The following is a 16,255-nucleotide window of genomic DNA, read 5'->3' on the forward strand; positions in this document are numbered from 1 at the left end:
CTTTTTTTTTATAGCAACAATTTACGGACCATGCAGATGACCCAATAATTAGAAGAACGTTGTCTATAAACAGAGCAGGGCATGCCAGGAACATGTCCTGCATCAATGCAGGACATGTTCCTGGCATTATTCCTCATATTCCTATAATAACAAAAGCAACCGCGCCGTTCAGAATGGAACACAGCATTGTAACAATTTATTTATGTAAGTATTTATACTCTTTATTTGCACACAAAAAAAAAAATGCAGAAATAGAATTAAAAAAAACACAATTGTAAAAAAACTAAAATTGTGTTGGTGAAGAGCAACTGCTTAGTTTCTTAGCGGGATCTTATCAGTGGAATCTTCCTTCCGAACCGGTGGTAGAGTCACTACAAACAGACATAATTGACGTTACAAAAGTGCTTATATTAGGCCTACTTGAAATAAATGAATTTGGAATTTGAATTTTAGTAGCCAAGTTATTTGCCTTAACAGCGTAAGCGGTAGGTGACAGGGGTGGAGAGGCTCGCCAGGAATTTAGTCCTAGGATTCGGCGACGTCGTGACACAGTAAGAGGTGACTCCAAGCCTAAGCTTGTCATAATGGTATGTAGGTATATAGCGAAGGGAAGTAAGTAAACTGCAACTGAAAAAATGGCGCGCAAACGAACCGAGCTCGAATTTTTTTTCAATTCATAAAATACGTATTTACCGCCATTTATAACAAAACGTTTGTATGGTGAAAAGTTTCATTATAAATGGCGGTAAATACTGATTTTGGCATTGGCATGGCATTGCCAGGCAGGGAAAGCAGGAATCTGATTTGCTTGATAAAGAGAGACAAATTTTGATTGACTGTATATCATCAGTTTGAATGTTATTGTCAAAGGAGTTTATAAATACTTACTTTGGAAACTCCAGGAGAGTGCAGACATACTCCCTGTAGATCCCTACCCGCAATTATGTTCTTTTACCTATGAGAAATTGGAATTGTGTCTAACAAGCACTTTGATTAAAGATCATGGTTAAATTTAGTCATTGGCTTCTACGGAACTCATAAAGCATTTCCAAGGAACCCACTAATAGCGTTCATAATCACATATGAATAACAAAATAATTTTAACATGATCGTAGAGTCATTACAAAAATAATAGTGTTAAGCACTTTAATGATAGGATATTAGCTATAATTGTCATTGATTAGAAGTCATGTGGACATGAGATTTAATGAGATAGGTAAGTCTTGGATAGTGCTTGAATATAATTATTGTGTCTTATGAGACTCTTGGGATTTTCACGCGCGTATTTTGTGCGGACTTTATAAAATGAGGTTTTAATTTATTACCAATCAATTCTACTATCCTACTATCCTACTATCCTACTATCCTCCTATCCTACTATCCTCCTATCCTACTACCCTACTATCCTACTATCCTACTAATATTATAAGTGTGAAAGTGTGGATGTTTGTTTCTCAATCACGCAAAAACGGCTGAACGGATTTAGATGAAATTTTTACTAATGTTTTTATGAATATTTTTATGAATAATTTACATAAATACTTATAATATACAGATAAACACCCAAAAACTGAAATACATTCATGTTCATTACACAAACAGTTTGCAGTTATGGGAATCGAACCCACGGCCTTGGACTCAGAAAGCAGGGTCGGTCTACTGCGCCAGTCGGCTGTCATAATGATTATGATGATGACTACAAAGTCTAGTGCCTTTTAGAGATGAGGATGATGAAAATCCTTCAATCTAAAGAGATTCTAATGTTAAAGCAATAAATTACAAGTAAAACAAAAAGAAATAGATATAATAGAATAAAACTCAGTAGCATAAGTCATGTGTAGAAAATTTATGGTTAATGATAGTATGTAATCGAAGTAATACGCTGAGAACGGATGTGTTCAAAGCCATTGTGTGTATCGACCCTAAACTTAATTAATTGCTAATTATATTCAGTTGCCTTTGACACCCTTTGAGAAAACAATGAACGTCTTGGGAACCAATGACAATACAACGCAACATCTATTCTATTCCGATCTATTTAGTTCATTACCGTAAGGTCAAATTTGTTGATCAATAAAACTATTATCACACCATATCTTCTGTATAAAAAGGGATGGGTTACTGATTTATCAACGCATAGCTTGAACCACTTGACGACGGGCTGAAATTTATTGGGCTTTGAAAAACATTATTGAGAACTAATTCTATAAAAAAAAATTGTCAGCAAAAAAATACGAAACGTCGTCGTTACAACTAAGAAGCAGTAAAAAATATTTTCTACAACATTTTTAAGTCGGTTCCAAGTAAAACGAAAAAGTTATAGATAATAAAATTCGTAACCCCTTTTATATAGTGGCACGGAAAGTACCAGTAATTTTCCACATTTTACTTGCCACCAACTTCTTGCTTTTTTCTTGCTTCTTAGTTGTATAACAAGGACGATTTTTGTTTTTGTAAAAAAAATATTTTCACGTTTTTATTGGCTAGGTTTGCAATCTATGTTTTAATAGCTAAATGTTAACTGCTCAACCTTTTACAAAATATTTCTTTGCCCGAACCGGGGGCTTTAATGGCTGAGGTGTCCTCCCGGCACTTTACCTACAGCTTCTTTTTTGGGACGACATTTTTTATTTTCGATTTGGATGGTCTTCGAACACAAAGGTACAGACAGAAAGAGTGTTGGTAGTTACATAAATTCCTTACCTTCTATATACAGTGGCGTGCACAGAGGGTATGCACAGGGTATGCAGATGATATAAAATTGCGAAAATCTCCAATACGAGTTATAAAAAACTTAAGGATAAGCATTGTAAGAATTATAAAAAGCCTATCCTTAAGTATTTACAATTCGTACTGGAGATTTTCTTCATTTTAAATCGTCTGCATACCCTGTGCATACCCTCGATGCACGCCACTGTCTATATACCATAATAAAAGCGCAACTTGTATTATACTTATTATTGTATAGTTTCGGTGGAAATCCTTGGTCTCTTTATCATCAGTTTGACGTGACTAAATGATACATTTCGAGTGAAAGTTCGAGGTTTGACGAGGTTTGACGGCCGACTGGCGCAGTGGGCAGCGACCCTGCTTTCTGAGTTCAAGGCCGTGGGTTCGATTCCCACGACTGGAAAATGTTTGTGTGATGAGCATAAGTTTTTTTCAGTGTCTGGGTGTTTATATGTATTTTCTAAGTATTTATGTACCTATGTATAATTTATAAAAATATTCATTAGTCATCTTAGTACCCATAACACAAGCTACGCTTACTTTGGGGCTAGGTGGCGATGTGTGTATTGTCGTAGTATATAAAAAAATAAAAAAAAACTTAAAGCTAAAGTTACTTTTAAATTTTATTTTTTAAATTAAAGCAAACAAAAAAAATTTATCATCAATGTCAGTGAATAATTGTCAGAGTTATCGCGTAACAAATAAACAAAAAAAACATACATACCAATGGAGAATCAGGTGAAAATGCACATAACTGCTATTTTCTCGGTCTCGGTCTCTATCCCTATTCGTTTGCTTGTATGCTTAAGACTTGAAATTAATTCATAGATGACAGTGTGACGATGTACGCATTGTAAACTCAGCACCTTCAACATTGAAGTATCAAATAATGTTTTGATGACACAAACGATCTTACTGCGAAAACGAGAATTTTTATGACTCAAGCGGCCATGAAAATTACATACATGTGAGTCAAGAAGGATTTGAAATTTGATATTTTAAAATACTTGCTTTTACGATTGGATTCTCTTTTAACCAGGAGCTTAAGTTTAACACCTGTTCCCATGGAAAGTTTAGGATAAAAGTAGGTAATGAAACACAGCCAAAGATAGCTTATTGGTAAAAGTTTAAGTGCCATGTATATGTATATGAAGCGGTGATAGCCTAGTGGGTAAGGTTTCGGCTTTCATTTCGTGGTGACCGAGCTCGAGCCCCAGCACGCACCTCTGACTTTTCGGAGTTATGTGCGTCTTTAATTTAATCTATTGACGCCGAGTGGCGCAGTGGGCAGCATCTCTGCTTTCTGAGTACAAGGCCGTGGGTTCGATTCCCACAACTGGAAAATGTTTGTGTGATGAACATTAATGTTTTTCAGTGTCTGGCTGTTTATCAGTATATTATAAGTATTAACGTGTATTATATTCATAAAGATATCCATCAGCTATCTTAGTACCCATAACACAAGCTATGCTTACATCTGGGCTAGATGGCGATGTGTGTATTGTCGTATTATATTTATTTTTTAATTTATTTATTTATAATATATTTCAATATTGCAGTAGATTGTACTTAGTTGTAGTACGATCGTTGTAGTTCTGCGTTATATTCGCAAAAAAACGGTGATTGCTATCGGCATAGTACCGAGTACGATCCCCGGCACGCGCCTCTTACAGTTATGAGTTATGTTCGTTTTAAGCAATTAAAGTTTACTTGCTTTAATTGTGAAGGATATCGTGAGGAAACCTGCATGCCTGAGAGTTCTCCGTAACGTTCTCAAGGATGTATGAAGTCTACCAATCCGCACTTAGCCAGCGTGGTAGAGTACGACCTAAACCCTTCTCATTCTGAGAGACCCGTACCCTGTAATGGGCCGGTAATGGGTTGATGATGACGATGAAGGGCTTCAGTCGCCGTTCAGGGGACCTTTATCTTTTCACAATGTGCGTTCTCAATTTTAGAAATTTTAATATCACTAGCACTGACGGTGTAGAAAACATCGTGCCGAAACCTGCATGCCTGAGAGTTCTCCGTAGTATTGTTAAAGAGACTCGTGATATAACGAGTCTCTTCTGAGACTTTAAATCTCAGAAGAGACTCGTGCCCTAAAGTGAGCTGGCTGAGTGAGTGAGGCTTGATAATGACGATAGTAAAAGTGTTTATTATTATTTATTGATGAAAGATTTTCCATTTCATTTAATATTTACTATTTCATCCTATTTCAAAATTCATTAATGTGATTTTAACACATTTTATAAATATTGGCTTTGTTAAATAGAATAACTGAGAGTAGAAAATTGAAGGTTAGATCAGCTCTTGTCAATATAAACTTGTCATTGAATATTATAGAATATCCCAATCGTCAGAAAATGTATTAATAACTAGCGTACCCAGCCCGCTTCGCCGGGCTTGATTTTGCTTTATTTTATTTAAACAATAAACTTACATCATTAAATTTTTAATTTAAGTCTCATAATATATTAAATCATTTATTTCTCTCCGTATTCATTCTCTTCAATTCTCTTCTCGAGCGGGTGCAGATCTTTATCTACACCCATCTACACCCAACAATAGAATATCATCATAGTAAATAAAAGCTGTATTTGACAGTTTGACAGTCCAAAAATAGGAGTGCTCCGATCGTTACCAAACATTACAGGATTACTCGCCAGGTCAATCCGGAGATTCCCTGAAAGTTTCATTGCAAACTGTCCAGCCGTTTCGGAGCCAATACGGAACATACCCACACACTTTCTCTTTTATATATATAGATAGAAAGATTAGAGATTTTCAAAAAACTTTGCAATTTATCATATTTTTTTTAAAACTGTTGTTTTTCTATTCAATTTGCTATTCACAATTGATCTGTTCGAAAATATGGGAAATATAAAATCCTAATTAATTATGATATTTGCCACTAGCTGGCGTATAAGTCAAGAAGCGTGGACATATACTTACGACCAATCCTATTTATTATTTTTAAATAGGGGAAACTACATAGACGTCTGACGTAAGCGTTACTTCCGTCTGATAAAAATCTTAGATACTCCCTAGTCGCGCCTAAAGTTTTACTTCAAAAAACGCTTAGTATCCTATCAGACTTATAAGAGTTTATTATGAGGATGTTTGGTAATTCGTTCCCAGAAAACATGATTTTGGCAGTTTAAGAGTCAACGGTTAAACCAAACAGTAAAAGTAATTAAATATTCACGCAGCTAAGTGTTAGCAAGAGTAATTCTGTGAACAAATAACAAATGTAACTACAAATATTTGACACAACTAATATGGCTTACCAAGACAAATATTTATTCAGTCACGGACAATTTAGGAGTGTGTACGCTAATAAATTCAAGTCGAGATATCACTCGAGTACACAATATCCTTATTCTTATTACAATAACAAGCCTCATTAATGTGCCACTGCTGGGCATGAAGATAGAGATGATGATGATGAAGAATGAATGAATACACTTTAATTGTACACCACATAAACATATAGTAAAATTATAAATAACAATTTAACAAAAAGTATACAATTTGGCGGCCTTATCGCTACATAGCGATCTCTTCCAGGCAACCAAAGGCATTAAACACAGCTCAAGAAGAGAGGTGCATTTAAATAAACATGCATATATACGTATATATACAAATATAATATATACATATAATAAATTTAAAATAAAATATATAGATACTGATAATAATTAATATATACCTATTACCTATATAATTCATATCTATAATACATAAATATATACAATATTGTCGAACCACAAATAAAACAGAAGGGAATAGGCATGTTAAAGATCCGAAGATTCAGACAAAAAATGATTGTTGTCAATTTTTTTTGAAATGGTAATGATGATGATTATGATAATGATTATTATGATGATGATGATGATGATAACGATGATGATGATAACGATGATCATGGTAACGACGATGATGATGGTAACGACGATAATGATGATGATAACGATGATGATGATGGTGACGATGATGATAATGATTATACCGATAATATACAACGCTGTCAGCTTAACGTACACCACGATGCGTCATAAAAAGGCAAAGGCCTAATTCGAAACTCGAAACTTATCTACTACTAGAACTACTTAACGGATTTTGTTGAAACAAGCATGTAAAGCACTTTGTAGAGTTGTGTAGTTTATACCACAGAAAAAAAACAGAAACTCTGAGCGGGTCGTTGAGGGTTGTTAATAAAAACTGTGAGTTTATTATATAAAATTATTTATTTAGTAATTTATCTTATATTACAAATGTATACAAAAATAACTATACAATATTATTGTGATATGTATGTATTTTATTGCATTGATCGTGGCGGAAATATTGTATAAGCCTAGCCTTCAACATCAAAATTTTTGAATCGCCAAATATTACACTAATTTGAGAATTAAATTTGACGTTTTGGTTAAAAATATTGTCTATTTAGGAAATATCTAAAACTTATTCTTCGGACAGTTCAATAATTCCTTAATATTTGAACTATTTAAATAAAATATAAAAGTGAAAAAACAATATCAACCTACTCACAAAGACGTGCCGACAAGTGTAAATCACACAATCGAACTTCGTTTGGGTATGGCCTTATTATAATTACCTACCTACAAAAAGGATCCCACACTGAGTGTTAATTATTTAATTTTGAAAATGTTAATTTATTTACCTACCGATTCATGATAAAGTTGTTAAATTTTTACACCCAATTAATGTTAATTACAATCTAATTTCATAGGTTTTTTTCGCATAAAAAGTAATCATTCGTATAAATATGCAAGTAATTATTATTGTTTGAATTGCATTATTTTAAATATTTTTTTATGTGTCCATTTGATATGAGAAAAACTCAAAGTAAATAACCATCTCACTACGTTTTCATCGATAACATTGAAATAATTAATATAGTAAATAAATACAATATTAATTTTAACTAAAATACCACAATAATTCTAAACTGAATTTTAACCAATTTACTTAATAGTAAGTATTAAATTACTTATCTTTATTAAATATACTACAATTTATTATATTTAACAAATAGATAGACTGGCAAGAAGTTCAAGAGGTTCAGTCAGCGCTTACGCAGTGTTCAGGGCTCGTTTTTGACAATTTCTTGTAGCACTAAGTATTTATTATTTTACCATTATTTATTATGTTTAGTAAAAAGATAGACTGCCAGGAAGTTAATGAGGTTTTGGCAATACATTCATACACAATGTTTAGTGCTCTTAAGACGTCAAAAATATACCGTAAGTCTGACGATAAATCACAAATTTCTGTGTTTTAGTGTGACCATTTTACTTAGTTGGCCCTTTTTTGACGGTACCCAATCACAAATTTCTATTTTCTAGCGTCACCATTTATACTAATTTGGCTCTTTTACTTAAAACTGTCAAAGTTCTTACGAGTATAATCAAATGACCATAATAGGTAGCCAATGGCATCAAAAAAACCAAAGAGCGTCAATTTATTATTTGTTACTTTTAAAACATGCGTGTATGTTATGCTAGAATAATATAAGACAGAAATTTATGAACAATTCTGTATAGTTTTTTTTTTGTATATTTGTATAATTTGTTCCTTATATTTAAAGAAAGTATTATAAATAAATAAATAGGTGATATTTTAAATCTACGCGACCAAATAATTTATCGTTAATATCTATTTTTTAGATTATGTAAGTACATGACATTCAAAAACCTTCCTCAATAGATTGTCATTATTGTAGAAAACGTCATACAATTAAATATACAGATTTCATGGACAGGCTTAATATTAATCTTGTAATTAAGTGATGATGTTTTTCGTATCGCTTAATATGAAATCCGATATAACAAAAGTACTGTTAGGGCTTTTTAAACAACTTCTATGTCAAAATAAATACAAATCACAAAGACAAAAGTTTTACTTTCTAACAAAACTGTTCAAATACCAGGAATCGGAATTTCTGTTCTTTTGTGAGTCTGTTCATCTTTTTAGATATTACATTTGCAGAATTGCTGCCACCGGCCCCTAATACAGTATTATTATACATTATATTATTCTTTTTAAGAGTAATTTTGTTAATCTTTGGTGTAACTCTTGTTTCCATTACATTCGTTTCCAAAACTACTTGGTACAGTACGTTTTAGAAATTATTGTTTATTTCACCATCAATTAAATTAACTAGAAGAGCACAATCAGATCCGTTTCTAAATTTTCTAATAGGGTTTCTTTCTTCTTTTACTATTCTATTGACTATATTTTTATTCTTCTATTTATTCTTCTTTAATACTTTTTTCACATTTTTCTTTATTTGATATTCCATTACACTGTTTATTTATACGATTGTAACTTTGTCGGTAGAAGTTTAAGAACAAGAGTAGGAAGAATACTGTGTTGCACGCGACGAATGTAGCCACGCCGTTGGATGGTGGGCACTCTGAATATCTTACTGCGGTGTTGTAGTGTATGATTATGCATACAAATTGTATCTGAAACAAATGCTTCTATAAATTATAAAATTCGATAACATTAAGATTTATAATTTGTTTTTAATCCTTGATAATCAGTTGAATCTATACGCTTTAGTTTAAAGGTAGTCCTATTTTATATTCTGCATCTTCCAAAGTACTTTTCGCTGACATATAATACATCGTTCAGAGTTGGTTGGTTGTCGCGCATTATAGCAAATAATCAAAATATTTATTGTATATTAAAGTAAACTGAGATATATAACGCATGTTCCTATCCAATAATTATAACACAATTTTTAATATTTATGCGCATAATTCAATGAAATGCCATTGTTTTAATAGGTGTAAGTGATTTATAAATTCATTTTCAACATAACTTCATACACATATTGAGTATGTAATCTCACTTTGTACATTGTATACAGATACGTTGCACAATTTATTTTATTATATGCACCTTGTCATATTTTAATAAAATAGATTGACATCAAAATAAGCCAACTAGTTAAAATATCTCGGAAGATAATAAGATTATGCTAAATTTCATATAAATATTGCTAAGTAGACTTGAATATGATTTACGTATTAAAAAAAAAAATGTACAATATCTCAATGTTATTACCTAATTACAAAATGCTAAATTACAATTAATGTCAACACATATTTTGTTGCTGCAGTAAAACAAACATCAGTTATATTGTTTAACGATAACCTATTGACCTTGGAATGACTTATGTTGGTAACTTAAGATTTTTATAAATACAACCGGAACCTTATCTTTTTATCTGTATATCTGTTTTTTTATATTCATATTTCTTTCATAATAATAACTAGATGTTTATAATCTTATAATCGATTAAAAGTGATTCGATTATAATAAACTTTGAAAGAAATAATATAGCCGATCTGGGTGACGTGATAGACAAAACATAACTTGTAAACCAAAGAACATCATAATTCCAAAGTACTTTTCAAGTTTATAATAGAAACCTCAACAACTTTTATAATCGTAATATAAAGTGGAAATATTGCAACGAAATAAAGCTAAGCTTTAGAATTATTATGACATTCTTGGATGGCAGTAAAAACTTTATTAATATAAAAATATAACGTTATACACCCGATATATTTATTACTCACCAGTTGGATCTTAGTTATGTATTTCTTCCAAAAAATATATTTAGCAACTTCAGGTCCTAAAGCCGCTAAACCGTAATACGTATACATGAAGACGTGAACCATCGAATTCAGGAATCCAATAAAAATTAGAGTTGTTGATGGCCAGTACTTCAAGTAAGCCCAGGTTCCGACCATCATGATTGAGTGATGATAAAGATGGAGGAATGTCACTTGGTTGTCTTTCTTTCTCATCACGAAGAAAACTGTGTCCAGGAGTTCAGTGACCTTTGCAGCAAAATAAAACCATATGCTTATGAGGATCTGAAATGAAGAACAAATATTATAGTTGGATTTGTCGAACTATGACTATTATGGAGTAAAACAGTCGACTTACAAGAAATAGTCATAAATTAGTGACATCTGCATATCGTCTGCGAAAGGTGCAGAAGTAATTTGTGGGATTGAGTATACGCTTTTATAATATGATTCCTAAAGTTATTTAGGACCTACCAATGCATAAGTTTAAAGAATGTGTTGAAACACGTTTATTACTTCGAGGTTACTATACAATTGATGAATTTCTTAATGAAAAGGTTACTTGGAAGCACCCGGCTCCGCTTTCATCTCTCACAAGATAAAAAAATGAATGTTTGTAAAATGTAAATTGTTGATATTGGAAAGGAGTAACTGCTTAGTTTCTTGCCGGCTTCTTCTCGGTAGAATCTTCCTTCCGAACCGGTGGTAGAATCAATACAAACAGACAGACTTGACGTTTCAATAGTGCTTATATTAGGCCTACTTGAAATAAATGAATTTTGAATTTTGAATTTCGAATTTTGAATTTTGTTCAAGATGCAGTATGTAAACTTAAGTGGACCAGGTGAAAGGCATTGACACACAGACAGACTTGACGTTTGAAAAGTGCTTATTTTGGCCTACTTGAATTAAATTAATTTTGAAATTTTTTTGATAGCGATCTAATGTGAATTTAAACCAGAGAGTTGAATTTGTATTGTACTATAATGTTTTGCAGTATTGTAGCTAGATGGCGCAGTTTCGATTTCTATATATATATAATTCAAGGATATCTTACCTCTGTCCTTTCATTTTCGATATCTAGATGACAAGTCCTCGGTAGTATTCCTTGTTGCATCAATTGTACAAAGTACTGAAAAAAAAAAAATAACAAGCCTATTAGCATATCTTAACTAGCTTTTACCCGCCTTCTTCGTTCGCGTTTAACACGGTTTTTTACAAATCCGTTTGTTTTCTTGGAATAAAAAGTACTAAGCCTATGTTACTTTCCATCTTTTCAACTAACTCCATGCCAAAAATCAAATACATTGGTGTCTTAGTTAGGGCATGAAGGACAAAGAAACAAACAAACACATTTAAGCATTATTAACATTAGATGCTTTATATAAAATTGGCGGTTTGTAAGGGAGGATCATCAAGTTCTTTTTTTTAAATATAGTATATTTATTAATTCAAAGTATGTATCATTATTATCTATGAACTTTTGCCATCTTATAGGTTCAGGAAAAATCTTAAAGAGAAAAAAAACAAATGACGTTTTTTAAAATAGAAAGGCAAGGTATTCCTAACCAAAGAGGAGATATTGGAGATCGAAGTGGCCGGAACGATAAAACGCTAACTTCATTTGTAAAGACTTAATATTAGTTAGGAATTCAATAATAAAATATGCAGTTTATTACTGATTTCAACTACTGGGCACGCACGCACACAGGCTCGCACGCTACGCATGTTATTCATTGTAACATCTCCTGTGGATGCTCGGTTTCTGAGCGAAGGTAATTTTGGACCTACCAATGCATAAGTTTAAAGAATGTGTTAAAACACATTTATTACAGCGAGGTTATTATACAATTGATGAATTCTTAATGACAAGGTTGCTTGGAAGCATCCGGCTCCGCTTTCATCTCTCAAAAGATAGAAAAATGAATTTTGAAATGTAAAATGTAAATTGTTAATGTTGGAAAAGAGCAACTGCTGAGTTTCTTGCCGGCTTCTTCTCGGTAGAATCTGCCTTCCGAACCGGTGGTAGAGTCACTACATACAGGCAGACTTGACGTTTCAAAAGTGCTTATATTAGGCCTACTTGAAATAAATTAATTTTGAATTTGAATTTGAATTTGAATTTTGAATTCGAATTTTAATTTGAAACGTGGGTAGAGTGTACATTGCCGAAGATCTGTTTGGTGTGGAGTATGAGTATTGAAGAAATTATAAATTAAACCATACAGATTCTCCTGCTATTCGCCTATTGCAAATTAAGCTAATATTCATAATACAACTAAACATATCTGAAAATATAAAGAAGATAGACTTGCATTTGCAGATAAATCTTTGTTAAAGCGCGCCTAGATAATATTTATATATTCCCGCCTTGAACATTCTTACTCAAGATAAGTGTGTTTAGATTTTAAGGAGATAAGTAACATCGAACAAAAAATAAAGAACAACCGGTACTTTGAATAAAAACTTATGAGTCGTAATCCACCGGAAAATTGATTATAAAGATAAGGCGTTCAAGTACCTCGTTAGTCTAGTGGTTAGCAGCTTTATCTACGTATAATGGGACTCTGGGTTCGATTCCCGGACGGGTAAACAATTGTTAGGTATTGGATTATCCTGCTCAAATAAATCTTAGTTGTTTAAGAGAGGGGGGGGAGGGCGGTCGAGTTAAATCTCAGCTAATCTTACGTTGGAGAGAGGGGGGGGGGGGAGTTTAAAACAAGAAAAAATTATACTATTTTGGTCCATTGGTCTTTTTACGTACGTACGTACTTTTTAAGAAACCCACAGGAAAGTGACGAAAGAGATGGAAGGTAAAAGAACAAGGACGTTAGTGGTAGGCCAAAAGGCAGGTACACTAACGAGTAGAAGGCAGTAGGGGTTTTTAGTCGGTGGAAGTCAGACACTATCCATAGGGATGTCCATAAGGATTTTCCCTTCGTTATTACAAAAAAAAAAGTCTATCAAGACTTTAACGACCAAGTAGAAGAAGAAGACACTAAAAAGATTCATAGAAACTCACCCTTTGCGCTAAATACACGGAACCGACCACTTGGATTCCGTTGTAAAGCACCAATGCAGCTTTTAGTTTATAAGGTTCCCTCTTTGTCATCAAAGAAGGCCCAATTTTCAATACGTAGAGTAAGTACAGCGCCAAAATCATGAGAACCGGTCCCGGAGTAGCCATAAGGGGCAACGCGTCGGTTTCATTATCTGAAACAAAGCAAAAACATTGAGAAAATGTTATTACACAATTAAACTAACACAATAACTTAAGTAATTAAGAAATAAGTAAAAAATAAAAAAAATAAAAATGTACTATGACAATACACACATCGCCACCTAACCCCAAAGTAAGCGTAGCTTGTGTTATGAGTACCTACTAAGAATAATATACATAAATACTTATTATATACAGATAAACACCCAGGCACTGAAAAACATTCATGTTTATCACACAAACAAGTTCCAGTTGTGGGAACCGAACTCACGGCCATGGACTCAGAAAGCTGGGACGCTGTCCACTTCGCCAGTCGACCGTCAAAATAATATATAATTAGAATTAAGGATATTCTGATCAAAGTACTTAGAAAAGAATCCTTTAATACAACTCATTACCGGCCCACAAAAGGGGGAGAAACGGCTCTCAACAGGAAAAGCGTTTGAGCAGTGGTACACGACGCTGACCAAGTGCAAATTTGTGGGCTTCACTAGCCTATGCGAACAATATATAGCTTTCAGGAATTCGGCAGGGTGATTACGCATCTTGCGACAGGCGTAAATCTTGCAATCACTGCTGTCAAACGTCACTTTTGTTTTTTATTGTATTGAAAAGTGACGTTTGACAGCAGTGATTGCAAGATTTACGCCTGTCTCATTGTCGTCGCGAGATACGTAATCACCCTGCGGGTTACTTTACGATGTATCTCACCTTCACCGTTAAAGCAAGAGATATTTCCATTACTTAAATTTAAAACCCTCATCACTCCTAGTGTGTCTATCAACTTAAAGCAAAGGTGTTAAGCCTCATGTGCCCGTTATTATACCGACAACCACGCTGTTAAGACTGAATGCTGCTTGGTGGCAGAAATAAAAATGGCGGTATTTTTTCCCTGGACGATCTCTGTCACAAAAAGCTCAACAATTATTCAGTGGCAGTGTTTTATCGGTTAACACATGTAAGTGATAAAATCCTGAATCGAAATCTGAATACGATCTCATAGGCTGAGAGCCAGACAGCAAATTCTCGAACGATTAAAGTCACCTATTAACGGGTTTGCCTGTTACTATCACAGTCAAAGTCAAATATATATAATATAAATGTCAATGTAAGTTTGTTTGTTACGCTTTCACGCAAAAACTATTTAACCGATCCACATGAAACTATGTACACATATTCTTGGAAGTGTTAGAAGTAATATAGGACACTTTTTATCCCGACATTAAGCTCGGTTCCTTTGGGAGAGGGGATGAAAGTGTTTGACAATTTTACACCATAACTCCGACAAATTATAACCGATTTAAATAATTATTTTTGAACTATAGAGGTTATAATATGTGTTTAATTTTTAATTTTGCCCAAACTTTGTGTAGATCTGATGAATGTGGTTGGAGATAGAGGACAGAACTACTCAGCGGACAGCAGCAAACCCCTCATTTAAGGCTTAGCGATACTGAATACTTTAAATTTTTTAAAACTACACCTAAATTGATTTTGACAACTAGATTGCCACATCGAAAAACAAAATTAAACGCAGACGAAGTCGCGGGCAATAGCTTGTATTATATAAATAGGCACATAGATGACACTTTTGATGCGTTGATGTAAAATATGACATAGAAGTGAGTTGATGGCGATAACTAAATTTGTGAAACTAAAGATACGAGGGTTCCAAATGCGTTCTGGTCTAAGAAGAATCCCACAATCTATATTTATAGTTAGTTAGTTAGTAGTACTTCACTTACAACCAGGGGAGATGGCAAGGGCTAGCTTGTATTGGAATAAAAAAAAGACTCTACCTGGAATCTGAACCAAGGACCTCGCAATCCATACTTAAGGACTACTAAAGTCTGAATAATAAATGTCTGAGGTAAATACATGCATATACTTGGGAATCGATTATATCGTAGGTACACAAATAATTTGTTCAAAACAGACCGACCAAAAGAGGTCAAATAGGACACAATGACGTTAAACATACAATTATTTAATACGAAAGACGTAGGTGCAAAATACTTTTTTGTAATTACTTTTGCTGAATTAACATAGTCTCAACATAGGGGCGATTGTTGTTGGACATTGGGTAACCCATTAACGGTCCAATACAGGGCACGGGTCTAAAGGAGGGTTTTGGCCGTTTTCCCTCATTCTGGCCAAGTGCTGATTGGCAGACTTCAGACTTTATACGTCCTTGAGAATATTATATAAAACTCTCAGGCATGCAGGTTTCCTCACGATGTTTTTTTTTTCAATGTTAATAGCGGGCAAAGGAGCAAGTGGGTCGCCTGATGGTGACGTAGATCACCGCCGCCCATAAACATCTGCAACACCAGAGGAGCCACCGATGCGTTACCGGCTTTTAAGGAATTTGTGTATCCGCCCCTTGAATAACCCTAGATTTTATTTTTGAGGAAACACATCAGATGGGAGATTGTTAATTTGCAAGTGCGTGTTTACCTTCACCGTTAATATTTAATTTTAAAAAAACGCTCTTCTAGTTAGAGGTTCGAGCCGAGGATCGCTCTCGGTCTCCCTAAAGGAGAAGCCGAAGCCTTACGCACATGTCTATCACCGCTACTTGACATTTACACAACATCATCTTCATCATGTCAACCGACAGACTTTCACTGCTGGACATAGGTCTTTTGTAGGGAGTTCCAAATTTCACGGTTCT

The 16,255-nt window shown here is 33.7% G+C and overlaps 1 protein-coding gene across 1 annotated transcript in view; it reads right to left on the reverse strand.

Moving 5' to 3' along the window:
- Positions 1 to 8,375: 8,375 nt before the first annotated feature.
- The window catches only part of LOC120625736 (elongation of very long chain fatty acids protein 4-like), a 29,762-nt gene continuing 21,882 nt past the window's right edge, over positions 8,376 to 16,255 (reverse strand). Inside the window, exons 3-6 of the mRNA XM_039892907.1 lie at positions 13,384 to 13,574; positions 11,419 to 11,493; positions 10,347 to 10,646; positions 8,376 to 9,224 (exon numbers count right to left, since the gene is read on the reverse strand). Of these exons, the coding sequence (XP_039748841.1) occupies positions 9,009 to 9,224; positions 10,347 to 10,646; positions 11,419 to 11,493; positions 13,384 to 13,574 (782 nt within the window). The 3' untranslated portion in view covers positions 8,376 to 9,008. The remainder of the gene's footprint in view (positions 9,225 to 10,346; positions 10,647 to 11,418; positions 11,494 to 13,383; positions 13,575 to 16,255) is intronic.

This window comes from Pararge aegeria, chromosome 8 (assembly GCF_905163445.1).
Source record: "Pararge aegeria chromosome 8, ilParAegt1.1, whole genome shotgun sequence".
In the NCBI taxonomy this organism is placed as follows: Eukaryota; Metazoa; Arthropoda; class Insecta; order Lepidoptera; family Nymphalidae; genus Pararge; species Pararge aegeria.